Below are 20,679 nucleotides of genomic sequence, written 5' to 3'. Positions count from 1 at the left end.
TCGAAGACAGAGTGCTAAGGTGTAGCACACTGAACTTTCTAGTGTGATGGAAATGTTCTGTATCTTGATTACGGTGGTAACATAGATGTATTCATTTGTCAAATTCATTGAACTATACACTTAAAACTGGTGACTGCTATGGTATGCAAATTATATCTTAATAAAGCTGATTTTAAACAAAATCTCCAGCCTCTGAAAGGCAAAGCAATATAGTGGTTAAGAACTTGAGCTTTGAGCCAAAACGTCTGGATATAAATACTGATACCACCATTATTAACTATACGAACTGAGCTTTGAGCCAAAAGCCCATCCTTAAACTAAACTGAGGTCTCATACCCAGTAAGTACTTATACATTGTACATAAGTATGTAACCAAAAGTTTCATCAAACTATCTTTATAATGACAGGTTCTATGATACCTGCTATTTTATTTCACTTTTTAATAGTTTGGAAAACAGTTATAGTAGCAAGAATGGTCAACAGATTTCATCTTTAGGGCTAAATGTAATTAATAGGTAGTGGCTTCCTGCAGTGCTATGTTGAGGACCGTGAGACAACATCTGAATTCAGAAGAGTATTTAGCATCTGCCATGGTACTAAGAGAAGCAATAATGCCAGGATGTGATACTATAATTATGTGATTAAAAGTCTTTCTTCACGTTAAATCGTGAGCTCCTTCAGGATAGTCCATTTTTAATAGTTGACATGAGAATTTATTAAATGGTAGATGGACTTCATGTAGAGTCTACCTACATTTTATCAGGCAGAGGTAACCTTCCCACAAGGGGCTTACTATCTACCTAAGAATACTTATTTCTGCTACAACTCAGAGAGTATCTGGGACTTGAAGAGGCAGAAAAGGTTATTTCAGGGGGTTGGAAAAGCTAATGCAGAGGCCGTAGTAATGTGATAACATAAAAGAAAGAAATTGTCTTTCAAACATAGGCTATTTAAACGTAATTTAAACGAATTTAAACGAATCGTAATTTAAATGAATCATGTAAGAAAAATTTGAAAAATCAAAGTAACAAAGACTTCCTTTGAATGTCCGAGATTTATCCAACTTCAAGCTATATACTACTCTCTACTGTACTACAGATTCTCCATCTATAAAACACTGTTAGAATTATCTGCAACTTGACGATACTTTCAATCCTTTGTTTGAAAGAAATATTAAAGTAAAAACTATAAATCCCTAAAATGTTCTTCAATTCTGCAATTAAATATAAACTTACTTTCAAATATGAGTCAGGAGAGGCCAATATGTATTATTGATAATTAGGCATTTGACCTTAAATCAACCATTCTCAAGGAGGGGAAGAGGACATGTCATTATTAACAAGGGAGCTTCTGCAAACTACACTGCCCACTCCAGCCTCCAATTCAGTTTTGTCCTGTTGGGATATGGGCAAGCAGACAGGCAAGGGGAGAGAGTAGTTAAGGATAAAGACATTTATCTCCTGTGATTATGAAACAGCTGTTTCCCTTCAGTCTACCACATTTAAGAACCACGAGGCTAAATACATGTACTTCAACTTATAGATATGAAATTTTAAAATTCCATACAAAGAAAGCACTAAATTGAGAACTCAGAGATATGAGTTTTAATTTTGTCCTTGAGCTACCCAATCTAAAACCAAGTTACTTAACTTCTCTGTACCTCAATGAGAATACAATTATATTAGTATTATATAAAGTTGGAAGTTCTACATAACTTCACAGAATTGCTCTAGGATAAAATGAAACATGAAGTATAAACATATCTTTAAAATATGATGAATAAGGGATTGTTATCATTATTCAAACTTAAGCCTCATTTAGCTGTAAAAGCTTAGAATAATTTGGATTGGTTCACAGTTTGACCTTGAAGCAGACAAGACCAACCACCCAGAGCCAATTAGAAATGAAAAGGATTCCTTGGGCCTTGCCTAATCCTCACCTTCCTACCCCAAATGCTTGGCCAAATCAAATCTAGCTGGAGAATCAGAAAAACTGATTTCCATTAATGAATTCTTCTGAATATTCAACCTCACCAGAAAAAGAAACAGAGGACTATGAAATTCTTAGAAAGTGAAATATTCGGAATTTTTAACTCATGACTCTCACTGGACACTTCCTCTTGGAATATAAAAGAAAGCAGAAGGGGCTTCCCTGGTGGCGCAGTGGTTGAGAGTCCGCCTGCCAATGCAGGAGACGCAGGTTCATGCCCCGGTCCGGGAAGATCCCACATGCCGCGGAGCGGCTGGGCCCGTGAGCCATGGCCGCTGAGTCTGCGCGTCCCGAGCCTGTGCTCCGCAACGGGAGAGGCCACGACAGTGAGAGGCCCGCGTACCGCAAAAAAAAAAAAAAAAAAAAAAGGAAGCAGAAAAATCTAAACAACATGGTTAAGACTCAAGAGACTGGATTTTAATTTTTAAAAATTAGTTGACAGACTAATAAAAATTTTAATAATCTTACTGCTAAACAATAAAAATTAGTGCCAGCTGCTTATACTCTCCCATCCCTCTCCAACTTCCTATAAAATGGCTTATAGTAAGTATAATGAGATGCATACAGTGCCTGGCAGAGAGTGAGTGCCAAAGAAATATCTGTGGAATGAATGATTAATTTCCTTCTTTCTCACACCTTTTACACTATCTTAGTGTACCTATATGGATGCTGGCATGTTTGTTTTCTTTTAACCTACTAAAAAGTGAAATGCAAATGGTGGCTAAAAAGACAAACTGTGCAAACCCTCACTTTGTTTCATTAGCTTCTACTTTATCTTATGGGATTCTCTACTGGCTATGAACACAAACACATCTTATACCCAACAATAAGCTGCTCAAATTATTTACAAATTACAATTATAGCCCAGTTTCAGTGAAAAATGAATCAATTCTGAATCCAGAATAATTTATGACGAAAGCAAAAGTATGACTAAAGGTATTTTTACTGCAAGAACTAGAAACTATAAGTCTAATCAATAACTTTCCTATAGTCCCAACTTCTAGTCTTATCATATTTAATGACAACAACTCAGACCATCTTCAACCCTGAAGTGAATCAACTTCCCGTATAGTGACAGTGCAAGCCAACTTTCTACATCACTAGTATTCTATTCTATCAACAATTTCCTCCAGAGGAAAAGCACAAAATCCTACCAGTTCTCACTCAGCTAAAAGCAAATCCTTTCTTGCAATCTTACCATTTGAATTGGATTTTGAACACAAAACCCAACGAAAATGGAAACACTCTCAAGCAAGACAATCAACTGCATTTTTCACTTAATATGTATAATCCCTCTATGCCAAATGTCATAACTGAGGACTACTGCGTAGCATTCAAGATGCTAACTACGATGACAACACATCTAATTCCTAGCTTTTCTCAAATCCGAAGTTCCAGTATACGCTGATGTGTTAATACAAGTGTAGTGCAGTCACATCTGACACATGGATGATACTTAATAAACGTGGTCCCCTCTTTCAAGACATTCAGTTGAGAGGTGGAAGTTGTTGTGAACAGACTCTCTTGACTACAGGAGCCTCAACAACAGATTTAAAAGTGACCCAGCCTTTGAAGCAGGAGGAGATAATTTACACGTACACACGATGGATATCTACATCAAATACCACTTCTTAAAACAGCCATACCCATGTTTAGAGCATCATCTACCATGCTTCAATAAGCAAATTCTGACCCACAACTCCCTCCCTCAGCATCCCGGGAAGCTTAATCCTCTCCCTTTACAAGTTTAATTCACCTCAACGAGAAATCCGGACTGACAGGGTACCTAATTCACCAGCGAGGCAGAAAATTCAAGGCCCAACCTCCGTGCCCAGCTTTCCCCTTTTATGCACAGCCATTAATTTAGCCTTTCATCTCCCCCCCTATTTATTATTCCCTAACCTCCCTTCACTTCTCCCCACCAGCACTGACCTCTTTAGTACTCCCACCCTGCGTCAGGACTCCAACATTCCCCCACCTCAGCCCACCAACCGCTGCAAACGCTCGAATGCCTCTGCAGACACCGCCACAGCGCCCAACAGACCGCCCTCACCCCGGACCCCAGCAGCCCCAAGAGCAGAAACTCCTAACGCAGAGAGGGCGAGGAGGCTGTTCGTCCAACCCACCAGACGAAGTCGTTGCTTTTGTCCTCGTAGGAGTTGATGAGCCCGTTGCACAGGGGGGCAAGCAGAGGTCGCTTCCTGCTGCCGCTCCCTAGGCTGGAGCTGCTCCCTCCTACGCCGGCGCTGGGCCTGGCTGCGCAGCTGAGCCGGGACAGGCCCGCGGACACCGCCCCGCCGCCGCTCCCGCCGCCGCTGCCGGACACTGCGGCCGCCACCAACACAGGCCGCACCGGGCCCCCGAGGCCGCCGGAGCCCGCGGCCTGGGCCGCCCCGCCGGACCCCAGCGCCGCGGCCGAAGCCGCTACGGAAGGGGGCGACGGTGAAGAGGATAAGGACGAGGAGGCGGAAGTCACCGAGGAGGCCGCAGAGGAGCCAGGGCTGGTCCCGGCTGAGCCCGACCCGGCCTGGCGGCTCCCAGACATCGTGACTCCCTCCCCTCCGGCCGGGCGCTCGGAGGAGAGGGACCGCGACTGCCACCCGCCGCCGCCTCCCTCCCCTCTGCCTCAGTACATCCTGAGTAGGCGCGCCGCGCCGGGAGGTGGGGCTGAGGAACAATAAAGTTGATTTTTGTACGGCAACCACACAACAGCGTCCGACGGGAGGGGGCGGAGGGAACTATTAAAACAAGAGCAGGAACCACTACCGCTCTCTAGGCCGCCGCCACCGCGATCGCCGCCGCAGCCAACCCGGGCGCTCCGTGGGCCGGCCGTGCGCGCACGCGAGCGGCGGAAGGGGCGGGAGCGGCGGGGGATACAACTTTAGACACGGCGCGGGCGGCGCTCAGACAACCTTAACGTGTCCTAGGCGGCGGCGGTGGCCTAGCAGCGACCGCCGCCCTCGTCGAGAGCTGGTTTCCTTCGTGACTTGCCCGAGGGTAGGGCCGTCTCAGTGGGTGACAGGGCTGCGGAGAGAGGAACGGATGGTAGGGGTGGCGCAAGGGGTTGGGGAAAGGGGAGGGGGGAAAGCTCTCCAAAAGCGACTGCGCACGCGCGCCCTGGGCGCCGACCCTTGCGGGTTACCCAAGGTTCCCGCTCCAGGCCAAGAAGAGCAGCGCCAGCGCGGGGCGGTTGCACCACGCATGCGTGAGGGCGAGCCGCATTCCTGAACGTTAACCGGGAGCGGTAGCTGTCGCTTGGGAGGCAGGCAGTATAACCCAGTGGCGAGGGTACGACAGGTACTTCCGAGTCGGGGATTGAAGGCCCTGAAGACTGGGGCACACGGAAAGAATCTTAGAAGCTCTGAGCAGTTGAAAAGAGCACTGGACTGAGAGTCAAGGACTCTGGGCTTTGCTGTTAGCCGTTCCACAGTATTGAAGTCAGTGACTAGTGCTTTGTAAATTGCAAACATTGTAGCAAGTGTCACCAACTGTATGCATTCGACCATGATATCTTGTTTTGAAAAGTTATTTACCAAATTAAGCATAATAATAATGGGAAAACAAATCATGCCTAATCGGACCACAGCTCAGTTAAAATCTCCGTCTAAGGTGAGTCTGATATGATTTTTAGCACAAAACAAGGAAACCTGGCAGTTAATACCACCAAAAGATGCAATTTATGGTAGGCTTTTTGAAATATTGAAAGTTGATTACAGATTTTCATTTGCCATTTTGAGACTCCCTAAGATTCTGGGGGATGTAAATTAGAAACAACTAAACTGTGATTTCAGTATCCTTTACAACGCTATCATTCTATGATTCTCAGAGGGAAAGATCTCAGAGTTAATTCTGTTCTGGGTATTGAAGACTATAGGGGCAACTAGACGGCCTTTCCCTAGGAACAGCTGTCCATGCTGAGGGGACAGGGCCAGGGAAGGGCCTAGATGAAGGCCCAGCAACAATAGCTAGCCATTCACCTGGCAGTGAACCATCGTAAGGCTCAAGCCTGCCTTAGCTGATCACCTTCATGTTCCCAGCTCAGGTTTCTGCTCAGAATAATGATATAAGAATGGGCATGTCAGATTTCCAACAACCACCTTCCTTTTATGAATATTGTGTTATCCAGTCCTTTGTTTAAATTCACTTTCAAGACCCATCTAAAATGTGAAGCCTTACTGACTCCTCGGCAGAAAGAGTTGCCCCCATTTGTGCCCCTAGGATATTTTGTTTGCACTTATAGCATTGTATTTTAGTAGCTTATATGTATAATTCTCCTCTACTAGCCTATCAACTTCAGCTTTGTATTCCCAGCGAATTCAGCACGTAACACAATTCCTGGCCTATGGTAAGTGCTTGTTAAATTTTTCTTGGCAAACAAAGCAATTGATCTCATTTTTATCTTAATTATTTGCTTAAACTCTGTCCCACTAAAATTTAAGCTCCATGCAAAAGAGGACTATGTTCTCAGTGGGCATTCCATAATTTTTTTATGAAAGAATGGATGAATAAATGAATATAAAGAATTTGATGAATATTTATTGAACATTTATTACATATAGGCCTGGACTAGGCAAGGAGGAGATAAAGACGTATATAAAACATTGCTTCTACATTCAGAAAGTTTATGGAATAATTGAAGAATTAGAAAAATACATAGAAAGATAAGTAATATTACCAAGGTGCACATGCTTAATGAGTAAAGCAGAGAATCAACGTAGGAACTGAAGCAAGAGCAAGTGCTTAGCGCCAGCCATGCTGAGGGAGGAAAAGTTAGGCCTGAAGAGAAAAGTATGGTTTGGTCAGTCAAAGTGTAATTAAAGTCATGAGCCCAGAAAATAAATAAGTAAAAAATGCTTACATCAAGTTCAGATGTCTATTTGATAGGGGTAAAAGAGTTCATTCAGTAAAAATTCATTTGGGGGCCATATTGTAAAGAGCCTTGACTCTACTTTGAAAAATAACCTACAAGCAGTTGGAAATAATGAAGCCATTAAGTGGGGATAAATATATTGAAAGTGGTGTTTTGAAGATTACGTTTTCAGCAGATTAATCTTTGAGAAGAGCTGGGAGATTAGGAGCAAAGAGACTAATTAGGAAAAGGTTATAGCAGTCCAAGCATAATTGATGAGATTCTAGATTAGGGTGCAGACCAGGAAAGTAAAGGAGTATGCTGAAAAACAAAACAAAACCACAAAAGAATCTACAGGATTAAGTTGCTCTCTGTAAAAGAATCTTCATGATCCTTGAGGGCATGACCCATGTCTGTCTTGTTCATCACTGTCTTTCCCAGTGCTTGGCACAGAGGCCAATAAGTTGATTAAGTAAAAATGAGGGAACATGAGGATGAGTGACTCCAATGATGGCTTCACGTATACCAGCATGACAGAATTAGGGGTGGACAGTGGATGGTTTAATTTTGGATGTGTTAAGTGAGCGTGGGATGAAAATACATTCAAGTAAGCATATCTAGCCAGTGACTGAAAATTCAGGCTAAGGCACAAGAGAAAATTCAGCACGTAACAGAAATAAAACTTTCAGGTTCCTGAGCTCTGTCTCCAGAGATATTGAATCTATGGTTCTGGGCTAGGACCTATGAATATGCATTCTTATCATCACCCAGGTGAACCTGATGCAGGTAACCTTTTGAGAAATACTGTGATTAGTATTGTAGGGAGTATAGGAGAAATAGGTAAAATAGCCTCTTCCTTCCAGTTATCTTATTCAGGGGACAGAAAGTGATATGACCCCAGCTGAGAAGTCTCCTAGGAAAAAATTATCAATGCTTATTTGTATCTCTTTGGAACCTATCTTCAGTAAAATCTGAATTCACAAAAGGAAGCTGAGGGAATGTGATGCAATAGAATTTCCCTTTTATACCAGATAAATGTATAAAGACTATTCTGAAAGTACACAGTCCTTTTTAGTTTCTAATGGCAAGATCTTCTGGGAAAGCAGAAGAGAAAAGAGGAAGAATGGCAAAACACACACACACCCACACACACACACACACACACATACACACACACAGGAAGTCAGCCAATTCAGGAGAAGTAGCTAACAGGAGAAGAGAAGAGAACATTACTGAAAAATAAAAGTAAAAGTGAAATAAAAACTAAGCCCTAATAATTCCAAAGTCTTCTACAAAAACACTTCTGAAGTAAAGTCTCATGTAGTTAAGGATGGATTGGAATTACCAAGAGGATTGAACTTCCCAGACCTATTTCTAAGGTGTCTTATCTAAATACAATATTTTAGGGAAATATGGCCAGTGGTTTCCATCTTCAACTAACCCTGCCCTTTGGTAACCAATCTCCCAAAAAGATCCTCCCTAAAACAGCTAAATTGAGAAGAAAAAGGAGAAAAATATTTTCTGTCCATGTGAATGGAAGGAAAGAAATAGAAGAGTTTATGAAATGCAATAACATAGTAATGCATCCAGCAGAAAACAATCTATAATCCACTGGTAAAATTAAAAGCTCCAATTTATACATCAAAACCAGAGGTAGATTGTTACCTGTGGAGAGCTAATTTCTTATAATTTGAGGACAACTCTTTTCTGAAAATGTCTACCATGCTGTTTTCAGTGCTGGCATTGCATCATTAGCTTTTATGCCCTTCTAGTCTTTCTGTATAAAATTACAAGCACTTTTTAGAGAAGGTAAACTAACAGCATTAATACCTTAGTAAGTCAGTCATCCTACTAAAAGAAGTTAATTTCCTTTTGCAACCCACTGCTAGCAATTTTAGTCAAAGTACTTGTAAAATACGGCCTAAGCCAATCAGAAGTATTGTAACAATGAAGAATTATAGGTAGAGCTGTATGAATGTGAATGCAAGTTACTGAATAGGTTTAGTCAGCTGAAAAGAAACAAAGCAAGATTGGGAAAAGCCAACATTGACTAGAAAAACATAAACTTGTTTTATGTGTGGTGAATGTGTACAGATTTTATGAATATATGGGTAGTTTTAGATCCACTTAAAGATCATAAACCAAAATGAGGTCTAATGCATTCTGCAAAAACAGAACAATTGATGTCATCATGAGGTGGAGACCAGGTAATATTAAAGAGCCAAAGAAAAAACACCTCACACTGAAACTGAAGCATATAACATTGCAGGTCATTTGCCCCTGGGATTTGACCATCCATGCATGTAGTGTCACATACCTAAGAGATCTGGGAACGTATGTATAGCTAGAATCAAGAAAGGTTTAAAACAGTACCTTATCCACTGTAATTTGTATCAAGTCTCTTCCTAGATCATGAGTGATATTTCTTTCTGCCTAGTACCCTGAGTATACTAGGATGTATTTGCTGGCAAATCATACTATGATATCTCCTCCAATACCCACTCCTATCACCCATTGAATTCTGTAAGAAACTGGGAATGCTAAAGTAGCACTGAATTATGAATTTGTGTAAACAGCCTAGAATGAAGGATGAAGAGTATTTGGATATAATAATTAGATTTATATCAGGTTGGAAGAGAAGTTAGTTTGGGAGTCTATTCTTAACCTTTGAAGGTGATGTCAAGTAAAACAAAATATTCCATCTGCCAGTATGTTTCCTCTTTTTCCTGAGTTCCTACGGTAATTCTTATATTCTAAATGTGAATACTCAGATATAGCAGGTATTTCTTTTCTCAACACTCATTGAGTCCTCCCACACAGAGCCCTGGGCATCTTCCATTAAACCAGTTCATCAACTGCATTTGCACTTATCAATTTATTGTGAAATAGTAGAAACTGGTATTACCTCATCTTCAGTTTAGAAAAATTAGGTCAAAGCAGTAAAGCTGCTGGCCAAAATCCCAGCACTCCACCCTATGTTGCACAGCTGAGGTTTGCTACATCTGCGTGATCTCTGATGATAGTTGAACTGATACAAGAGCATGTAATGGTTTTGAGTCAGTTAAACCCAAATCATAAATTAAAATTGAGTATCATATACCATTCTTCATTCTTCCTTTGCTGTGTAATACTACGTAACTCTCAAATGTTTGGTTGGTACCAGGATGTAACCAATGTTGATAATACCTCTGAAGAAGTTACAAGCTGAATTCCGTGCTGAAAATCTAATTGAGTACTGGTATCCACTGCAGGACCAATAGCAGTGTATGATTTTTCTATTGCTGCCAAAACAAATTACCACAAATTTAGGAGTTTATAGTAACAGAATTTAGGCTCACTGGTTTCCCTGCCTGCATCTCAGAAGACTGAAATCAAGGTGTCAGCAGGCCTACTTTACTTCCTGGAGACTCTAGGGAATATTCTGCCTCCAGGCTCACTCAGGTTGTTGGCAGAATTGAATTCTGTGTGGTCATAGGACTGATGTTGGTTTTTCTTTACTAAGAAAAGTCTCAGCTTCTAGAGGTCACCTGCATTCCTTTGCTCACAGCCCCCTTCCTCCATCACCAGCCCCAGTAGGTGGGTCAAGACCGTCTTACACTGTATCCCTCTGACTGAATCTTCTGCCTTCCTCCTCTACTTTTTAAGGGCCTGTGTGATCACATTGAACCAACCTAAATTAACCTCCCTATCTTTTTTTTTGGAGGGGGGGGTGCATGCTGGGAGGCTTGTGGGATCTCAGCTCCCCAACCAGATATCAAACTGGGGCCCTTGGCAGTGAAAGCATGGAGTCCTAACCACTGGACAGGCAGGGAATTCCCAACCTCCCTAGCTTAAAGTCAACAAATTCCAGTTGCAAAATCTCTTTTACCTTGTACCATTAACAATGGACAGGTTTCAGGGATTATGACGTGGACATCTTTCCTGGGGCTTTAATCTGCCTACTACATAATCCATAATCTACTGATAAAATTAAAAGTGCACATTAATGTAGTACCTTAATAGTAGGGGAAACTGTTGGCAGGGAGGAGAGATATGGAAGCTGTATGTACTCTCTGCTGAATATGTCTGTAAACCTAAAACTGCTCTAAATAATGAGGTCTAATAATTTTTAAAAACACATGGAAATAAAAATAAATTTCCAGAGGTTTGAGTATTAGATACGGGATAATTGAAGGGCAAAAAGAGACAAAGAAATGTTAGAAGAAAACTTCCCAGACCAGAATAAAAACTTTACAGTGAGATCCAATGACCCAAAAAGTGCCAAGCAAAAATATGAAAAAAATGTTTTTGCCAATGAGATTTCAGATCATCAGAGATAAAAAGGAAATACTAAATTATTTTCAATATAGAGGAAGATAACTATTACTTAAGAATAATGAGAATCAGGGACTTCCCTGGAGGTCCAGTAGTTAAGACTCTGCACTTCCATTGCAGGGGGCACAGTTTCACTCCCAGGCAAGATCCCACATGCCGCACGATGTGGCCAAAAATTTAAAAATACAGAATTAAAAAAAAAGAATAATGAGAATCAGATTGACACTGCATGTTCTTATGGTCTGAATGCCTGTGTCCCCACCCACAAATTCATATGTTGAAATCCTAACCTCCAGTGTGACAGTATTAAGAGGTGGGGCCTTTGGACCCTATGGTCCAAAGTATTAAGAGGTGGGGCCTTTGGACCTCATGATCATGAGGTCATGAGGGTGGAGCCTGCATGAATGGGTTTAGTGCTAGGGGCTAATTAGATTAGGGATAGGGGCTTCCCTGGTGGCTCAGTGGTTAAGAACCTGCCTGCCAATGCAGGAGACGTGGGTTCGAGCCCTGGTCCAGGAAGATACCACATGCCGCAGAGCAACTAAGCCTGGGCACCACAACTACTGAGCCTGCACTCTAGAGCCCGCGAGCCACAATTACTGAGCCCAGGTGCCACAACTACTGAAGCCCGCACGCCTGGAGCCCGTGCTCCACAACAAGAAGAAGCCACCACAATGAGAAGCCCACGCACCGCAACAAAGAGTAGCCCCCGCTCGCTGCAACTAGAGAAAGCCCGTGCACAGCAACGAAGACCCAACACAGCCAAAAATAAAATCAAATAAAAACAAAAAAAGAAGAAGAGATAGAGGAGCTTGCTGCCTCTCTCTCTCCCTGCTCTCTGCCACGTGAAAATACAAGGAGAAGACAACCATCTACAAACCAGGAACTGGGCTCCTATCAAACACCAAATCTGCCAGCTCCTTGATCTTGGATTCCCAGTCTGCAGAAATGTGAAAAATAGATGTTTGTTGTTTAAACCATCCTTCGATGGAAATTTGTTATGGCAGCCCAAGCTAAGACAGATGTCTTATAAGCTACACGCTAATAGAAAACTATGCCTTCAAAGTTCTGAAAGAAGTCTATGTTGAGCCTAAAGTTTTTAAACCAGTTAAATTATCAGTCAAGTGTGAGGGCAAAATAAAAATATTTTCACACATCAAAGTACATGAAATGCTTACCACGTATTGTAGATACTGATGGTGCCCAACCCAGATTCTGTTTACCTGGCACCCAGCTGCTGAGTGTTGGCTGCTAATGGCTGACAGCTGCCTTCTCTGGAGGATTGCCATTGTGGATACTGGAGCTGGGAGCAAGGGCTCTGGAAAATTGTTCTTCTGTGTATTGGAATGTTAACCTTACTAACCTGCTCCTATCCCTCTACCACCCCTCCCACACTGGCAGCCAATGGCCAATGATTGACACGAGGGTAAATGAAAATCCATTCTCCTTGGGACCAACTTTGCAGTGTAGTTGGTGCTCCCAGGCTCCCTGGAGGACTAGACTGAAAGTAGTCTCCAGTTGAGACCTCAGTCTTGCCTAGTTTTCTTCCCCTACCCTATCCTGCTTCCTTCACTCCTGTTCTTCTGAGAGCAAACCCTCATTAAATCACTTTCATAAGAATTCCCATCTCAGGCTCTGCTTCTAGGGAACACAATCTCATGCTCTACACATTCTGGAAAAAAAAAAAAAAGATTGCTTAAGAATAAACTCCGATTTACGCACTCAAGGAACTTCTTCTTCTGAACAGTATGGAGTAATGTGAACCAAATTTGTCCTTCCACATGAAACAACTAAAAAGGGCACGCTAAATGAACCAATGCTTTTAGATATTAGATATCAGATATGAGAAAGGGGAAGAAAGTGAGGTGAGCCCTACAACTGCCCCAGCTTACTGCCTGAAGAACAGCTCCAGGCCACACTACAGGGAGGGGGACCCAGGTCTCAGATAAGGAAAGAGAAGTGGGAGTCTGAGAAGTGGCTGAGAATCCAGTGGCTAGCGTTTTCAGGGCAGAGTTTCTTCCTCAAGTCTTCAGCTCAATACTGATTAGGACAAGCATGTGAGGAAACTGCCTGAGGATAGTTAGGGAAAGAACCACCCAAAGTAGCAGGGGGACCACTCCCAAAGCTCACACAGAACGAGGAAGAGTCATTGAAATGTGAGTTTATTGCAGCAACTAGTGCAAATTACCCTAGCTAATAATTCACAAAAATTTCAGTATGCTTTTCAAATTCTTAGCAAGCACTGGAAAAAAAGGAAGATATATAAATATTAGACAGAGACAGTGCTAATATTATTCAATAAATCATGCTGGGGAAATTGTTTAGAAGGATTATAAATGAAGTCCTTCACACCATGCAAAAAAAATATATATATATTCAACATAAATTGAAGTTTAAATATAAAATAATTATCAAATAATAGCTAATATTTTTGATATATCACTACTGAGCCTAATATAACCTTTTTCATAACTTGTGATATCAGCGTACTGTGACATTTAGGTCATAGTGAATGGGGTTCAGGCTTTAGAGCAAGACTGCCTGTATTTGCATCATTCCCCACCTTCATCTCACACCCTCTTTTAGTATTTAAACCTGAGATCACATCCTTTATCCTTTTTCTTTTTTTTACAGTGTAATTTATTTTTAACATCTTTATTGGAGTATAATTGCTTTACAATGGTATGTTAGTTTCTGTTTTATAACAAAGTGAATCAGCTATACATATACATATATCACCATATCTCCTCCCTCTTGCATCTCCTTCCCACCCTCCCTATCCCACCCCTCTAGGTGGTCACAGAGCACAAAGCTGATCTCCCTGTGCTATGTGGTGGCTTCCCACTAGGTATCTATTTTACATTTGGTAGTATATATATGTCTATGCAACTCTCTCACTTTGTCTCAGCCTACCCTTCTCCCTCCCTGTTTCCTCAAGTCCATTCTCTATGTCTACATCTTTATTCCTGTCCTGCCCCTAGGTTCTTCATAACCATTTTTTTGTCTTTAGATTCTATATATATGTGTTAGCATACGGTATTTGTTCTTCTCTTTCTGACTTACTTCACTCTGTATGACAGACTCTAGGTCCACCCACCTCACTACAAATAACTCAATTTCGTTTCTTTTTATGGCTGAGTAACATTCCATTGTATCTATGTGCCACATCTTCTTTATCCATTCATCTGTCGATGGACACTTAGGCTGCTTCCATGTCCTGGCTATTGTAAATAGAGCTGCAGTGAACATTGTGGTACATGACTCTTTTTGAATTATGGTTTGCTCAGGGTATATGCCCAGTAGTGGGATTGCTGGGTCGTATGGTAGTTCTACTTTTAGTTTTTTAAGGAACCTCCATACTGTTCTCCATAGTGGCTGTATCAATTTATATTCCCATCAACAGTTCAGAAAGGTTCCCTTTTCTCCACACCCTCTCCAGCATTTATTGTTTCTAGATTTTTTGATGGCCATTCTGACCAGTGTGAGATGATATCCCATTGTAGTTTTGATTTGCATTTCTCTAATGATTAGTGATGTTGAGCATTCTTTCATGTGTTTGTTGGCAATCTGTATATCTTCTTTGGAGAAGTGTCTATTTAGGTCTTCTGCCCATTTTTGGATTGGGTTATTTGTTTTTTTGATATTGAGCTACATGAGCTGCTTGTAAATTTTGGAGATTAATCCTCTGTCAGTTGCTTCACTTGCAAATATTTTCTCCCATTCTGAGGGTTTTCTTTTCATCTTGTTTATGGTTTCCTTTGCTGTGCAAAAGCTTTGAAGTTTCATTAGGTCCCATTTGTTTATTTTTGGTTTTATTTCCATTTCTCTAGGAGGTGGGTCAAAAAGGATCTTGTGTGATTTATGTCAGAGTGTTCTGCCTACGTTTGCCTCTGAGAGTTTGATAGTTTCTGGCCTTACATTTAGGTCTTTAATCCATTTAGAGTTTATTTTTGTGTATGGTGTTAGGGAGTGTTCTAATTTCATTCTTTTACATGTAGCTGTCCAGTTTTCCCAGCACCACTTATTGAAGAGGCTATCTTTTCTCCATTGTATATTCTTGCCTCCTTTGTCATAAATTAGGTGACCATATGTGTGTGGGTTTATCTCTGGGCTTTCTATCCTGTTCCATTGATCTATATTTCTGTTTTTGTGCCAGTACCATACTGTCTTGATTACTGTAGCTTTGTGGTCTATTTTGAAGTCAGGGAGCCTGATTCCTCCAATTCCAGTTTTCTTTCTCAAGATTGCTTTGGCTATTCGGGGTCTTTTGTCTTTCCATACGAATTGTAAAATTTTTTGTTCTAATTCTGTGAAGAATGCCATTGGAAGTTTGATAGGGATTGCATTGAATCTGTAGATTGCTTTTGGTAGTATAGTCATTTTCACAATGTTGATTCTTCCAATCCAAGGACATGGTATATTTCTCCATCTGTTTATGTCATCTTTGATTTCTTTCATGAGTGTTTTATAGTTTTCTGAGTACAAGTCTTTTAACTCCTTAGGTAGGTTTATTCCTAGGTATTTTATTCTTTTTGTTGTAATGGTGAATGGTATTGTTTCCTTAATTTCTCTCTCTGATCTTTCATTGTTGGTGTATAGGAATGCCAGAGATTTCTGTGCATTAATTTTGTATCCTGCTACTTTACCGAATTAATTGATTAGCTTAAGTAGTTTTCTGGTAGTGTGTTTAGGATTCTCTATGTATAGTATCACGTCATGTGCAAACAGTGACAGTTTTACTTCTTCTTTTCTGATTTGGATTCCTTTTATTTCTTTTTCTTCTGTGATTGCTGTGGCTAAAACTTCCAAAACTATGTTGAATAATAGTGGTGAGAGTGGGCAACCTTGTCTTTTTCCTGATCTTAGTGGAAATGGTTTCGGTTTTTCACCACTGAGAACGATGCTGGCTGTGGGTTTGTTATATATGGCCTTTATTATGTTGAGGTAAGTTCTTAAAATGGGTGTTGAATTTTGTCAAAAGCTTTTCCTGCATCTATTAAGATGATCATATGATTTTTATCCTTCAGTTTGTTAATATACATCCTTTTTTCTTATCTCTTTCATTTACCAATCTATGTACCTTTTCAATCTGAGTTATTTTATTTTTCCTTAATTCTGGAAAATTGATCATTGCATATTTCATCACATACTTCCTCCTTTTTCTTTCCTTCTAAGATTTCAATTAATTGAAATTTCAGTTAAGTACTTTATTTCTATCCTCTCTACCTCTTACATATATATATATGTATATAATTTTATACTTATATTCTCTCTGTTTATTTTTTACCTTCTAGTAGAGTTTCTCTATCTTATTTCACTGATGTGTTTTATGGCTGCATCCATCTGCTATTATCCTATCAATTATTATACTTTTCCTACCAAATATTTTCACTTGGTTCTTTTTTTATAACTTTTGGTTCCTGAGACAGATATGATTAGTAAATAACATCCAATCATAAATTAGTTACTCATTTGTAGGAGGTTCAATGGGTCAGTCTTTCTCTATTCTTCAGTAATTATATACATTCATTCAGCAAGCATTTGTCGGACACTTACCATGTATCAACCACTGTACTGAGTTCTGGAGATAGAGTACTTACACAAGGTTCCTTCCTCATGTGTTTTATGTGTGAGTAAAAAAATAAGTTAACATTTAAATCAGATAAGTTCTGTGAAACAAAGTTGACTGATGGAAATGCTATTTTTCTTAAGTTGGTCAAAACCATCTCTGAGACTAATGTTTGGGCAGAGATCTGAAATAAAAGAGGAAGTGGGCCAAGGGAACAGTAGGGGAGGATCATTCTAGGCAGGGATTATCAGAGCATGTGTAAAGGCCCTGAGCAGGGGAAATGCTTAGTATTTGAAACCCAAAAGCCAGTATGCTGGAGCAGCATGTTAGGGGGAGAGAGAAAGTAAGAGAAAGAGAGAGAAGAAATGAGGTCAGAAAGGTAATATTAGAGGCTAAATTATATTCCTCCCCGCTCCAATTTGTATGTTGAAGCCCTAATCCCTCATCCCTCAAAATATGACATTTGGAGATAGGGTCTTTAAAGAGATGATTAAGTTAAAATGAGGCCATTAGGGTGGGCGCCCATCCAATATGACTGGTGTCCTTATAAGAAGAGAAAATGCGGACATACAGAGATACCAGGGGCATGTACATTGGAAAGACCACGTGAGGACACAACAAGAAGGCAGCCATCTACAAGCCAAAGAGGGAGGCCTCAAGAGAAACCAACCCTGCTGATGCCTTGATCACAGGCTTCTAGCCTCCAAAACTGTGAGACAATAAATGTATGTCTTTTAAGACACCCAGTCTGTGGTATTTTGTTATAGCAGCCCTAGTGAACTAATAGGTCGTCAGGAGCCATTTTTAATAGTAAACTGTTAAAATTTGAATAGAGATTTTATTCATAGAAACTGTGCAAAATTATATGTTCCATTTGTTTTAATGGTACTTGGTGGGACTTTCCAGAGAATGATATTGTATTAAGACTCACAGTTTATTTCCATTTTTTTCCCATGAGAAAAGAATGCATAATCAATGATGTGGTGGGAATTCCCTGGTGGTCCGGTGCTTAGGACTCCACGTTTTCACTGCCGAGGGCATGGGTTCAGTCCCTGGTCAGGGAACTAAGATCCCGTAAGCAGGTGACATGTGTGGATCTGTGCCCTTTCTCCTTTTCAGTCCATGAGACTGGGTCCATGGGAGAGAGAGCCAAAACTCAAAATTCCAGCAAATTTAACACATAATCCAGACTTAAATCAATGAATCACATTATTAGTGCCTCCCCCACCCTTCCCAGCAGAGTTATTGGTTCAGGAATGGACAAATTACTCAAGAAAGAGGAGCTTTTCCTAGGACATGTAAGAAGGAGAGCTTGCTCCTTTCTCTTTGGATCTGAAGCCAAAGAAGTCATAGCTGTTGCCACCATGTTGGTACCATCTTGCTACCATGTGGAACCCAAGAATGAGATCAACATAGACGAAAGCAAAATTAATAAATGGAGAGAAATGAAATTCTAACCAGTCGTTTCAGCCCTGAATCGTGCCATACCTAATATCAGCACTAACCCAAAGTATTTAGTTACACAGGCAATAAATTTCTTACTGTTCTTATTGCACTTAACATTGTAATCGTCAGTACCTTTCAACTAGACTGTCAGATTCTTTTTTTTTTTAATTTCTGCATCTCTTTTGTTTCCTGAAAGCACATTCCCAGAAAGTATAAATGAATATAAATGTATTTACATCTTTATTATATTTTGCCAAGTTACCACTTTTTAATACTGTACTCTGAAGGGGAGAAGTCACCATAAAGTAGGCAACCTTAGACAATCAGAGAAAACATGATATAAAAGAGACAACACTTCTCATGACAAGAGAGAATAACTCGATCCCCTCCTCTGTTCTACTACCCACTAGCTGTTTGAACATGGGAAGGCCATTTAAATTTTCTGGTTCTCTATTGATTCATATGTAAAATTATAGGAACTCTCTGTCAACAAAGCTCCAGAAAAATATTTATAATTTATGACATAAAAATAACAGTTTTAGTTTGACCAATCATCCATTCTGATTGCTTAGAGTGATGAAGAAACAAAAATTTTTTAAAATCAATTTCTCATCAGTGGTTTTGGCAATGTGGTATCATAATTAGTGACTTCCGTAAACTAAGTATACTAACAATGGTCATAGCATATTACAACTCAGAGAGTAAATTTGAAATAAAACACTGAGTGAAATAAATAATGATTGGGACTTCCCTGGTTGTGCAGTGGTTAAGAATCCGCCTGCCAATGTAGGGGACACCGGTTCAATCCCTGGTCCAGGAAGATCCCACATGCTGCAGAGCAGCTAAGCCCATGTGCCACAACTAATGAAGCTTGTGTGCCACACCTACTGAAGCCCGCATGCCTAGAGCCTGTGCTCCACAACAAGAGAAGCCACCACAATGAGAAGCCTGCGCACCACAATGAAGAGTAGCCCCTGATTGCCACAGCTAGAGAAAGCCCACACACAGCAATGAAGACCCAATGCAGCCAAAAAAATTAATTAATTAAAAAAAATAATGCTTGGGACAGCACTGGCTTTAATGAGACAAAAGCCCATTGATCTTCCCCATTTCTATCTCTCTCCAGATCCATGAAAAGTTTGAATTACTCTGACTCAGATGTTTATGATAGAGATCAGAATTTATAAACTTTCCTACACAAAATAAATGGTAATTTAAAACTTGGATCTCTTGGACATGGATAAAATTTTGTATACATTATGTATTTAAAATTTAGACTGTCAGATTCTTGATTGCAATGACTATGTCTTTTCTGGTCTATTCCCAGCATCTGGCAAAGTGTGTGGTATATAGAGGACAAGGTTCATATATTTTTTACTAAATAGATATTGAATTAAGATGCTCCCATATTTTCAAGATACCTTAAAGACTTATCCAACTTCCTTTGTGATTTTGAGTTTTTACAATATCATGAAGATATTTTCTAGTCTAGCGTGAATGCATGACTCAGAGAACTAATATCCTCTTAGTATCGTGATTCCGTATTTTTGGTGGGTGATATATTTGATACACTTCCAAACACCCCCATAGCAACTGAAGTTTCAAATATACACTCAAAAGTCATATTTTCATCCTTGTCAGTTTATCTACTATATATCATCTCAGATCAGAAGCCCCAGTTGCTATCTGTTTTGGAAGTCCTTGTTTGCCTTCCTCCTACTTGGGAAGGAATACAGTCTCCAGACTGATGTTATTCATTTGTTCATTCATCCATTTGTTCATTCTTTCATTCATGTGTTCAGTCAATGTATCATCAGTCTACTGCTGCATAACAAATACCCACAAACTTAGAGGCTTAAAACAATACCACTAACAGTCACTTGAGTCCATAACTGTACAAGCTGACAATTTCTACTGAGCTCCACTGGGAATTCTTCAGGTCTCACTTGGACTCCCTCCTGTGTCTGCTGGATTGGCTGGAGGCTAGATGGTATATGATGACCTCAGCTGGAACAGCAGCAATCTGCTCTACTCTGTGTGGTGTCTCATTATTTTATCCTGAGTATTAACTCAAGGTTAACCATAAAACGTAAAACCCTATGTTTGGGATGTCACAGAGTAGGCAATACCAAGAGAAATCATTGATGAGACTGGAATAAAAATCAAATCTGGATTTAGTGAAGTTGAGACTGTATTCGAAAGGATTATTGCAAGTGAGGGAAATGAACTATTGCAAATTGAGGAGGGAGGTTATTGCCACAGGGAGTGTAAGGAACAGCACCAAAAACGGAGGAGAGCTTAAGCAAGCTTTATTTGGGAACGCTCCCGGGCGAGGTTCACTGGTCCGAGAGAAAGGGGCCAGAGAAGTCGCGCCCGGGTGTGGGCGTGAACAAAATTTATAGGGGTGGACGCAGGGGAGGTGCTTGCTGTGTGAAGCAGCCCTTTTTTGGTAATCTCTCGGGTGTTGTGGCAATGTCAGGTGTCGGTTGCATCAGCCTCAGAGCTGTTGGTT

General features: G+C 40.5%; 2 protein-coding genes across 10 annotated transcripts in view; one reads left to right on the top strand and one right to left on the bottom strand.

Annotated features, from left to right (window-relative positions):
• The window catches only part of COP1 (COP1 E3 ubiquitin ligase), a 261,090-nt gene extending 256,257 nt beyond the window's left edge, over positions 1-4,833 (bottom strand). For 2 of the 5 annotated variants that reach the window (XM_029229001.1, XM_029229002.1), the window contains exon 1: positions 4,116-4,704. In XM_029229001.1, coding sequence (XP_029084834.1) covers positions 4,116-4,534 — 419 coding nt within the window. In that variant the 5' untranslated portion in view covers positions 4,535-4,704. Of the gene's footprint in view, positions 1-4,115 lie in introns of all 5 variants that reach the window. The other 3 variants (XM_029228999.1, XM_029229000.1, XM_029229004.1) reach the window with 3 other exon arrangements.
• Positions 4,834-4,897: 64 nt separating this feature from the next.
• The window catches only part of PAPPA2 (pappalysin 2), a 556,585-nt gene continuing 540,803 nt past the window's right edge, over positions 4,898-20,679 (top strand). Inside the window, exons 1-2 of one of the 5 annotated variants that reach the window (XM_029227419.1) lie at positions 4,898-4,986; positions 6,273-6,334. The gene's annotated coding sequence lies outside the window, so the exon portion shown is untranslated. Of the gene's footprint in view, positions 5,035-5,131; positions 5,599-5,769; positions 6,335-20,679 lie in introns of those variants that run through there. The other 4 variants (XM_029227423.1, XM_029227421.1, XM_029227422.1 and 1 more) reach the window with 4 other exon arrangements.

The sequence above is a fragment of the Monodon monoceros genome, unplaced genomic scaffold (assembly GCF_005190385.1).
Source record: "Monodon monoceros isolate NGI ecotype Baffin Bay Population unplaced genomic scaffold, NGI_Narwhal_1 Super_Scaffold_18, whole genome shotgun sequence".
Taxonomy (NCBI): Eukaryota; Metazoa; Chordata; class Mammalia; order Artiodactyla; family Monodontidae; genus Monodon; species Monodon monoceros.
This window is presented reverse-complemented; position numbering and strand designations above follow the sequence as displayed.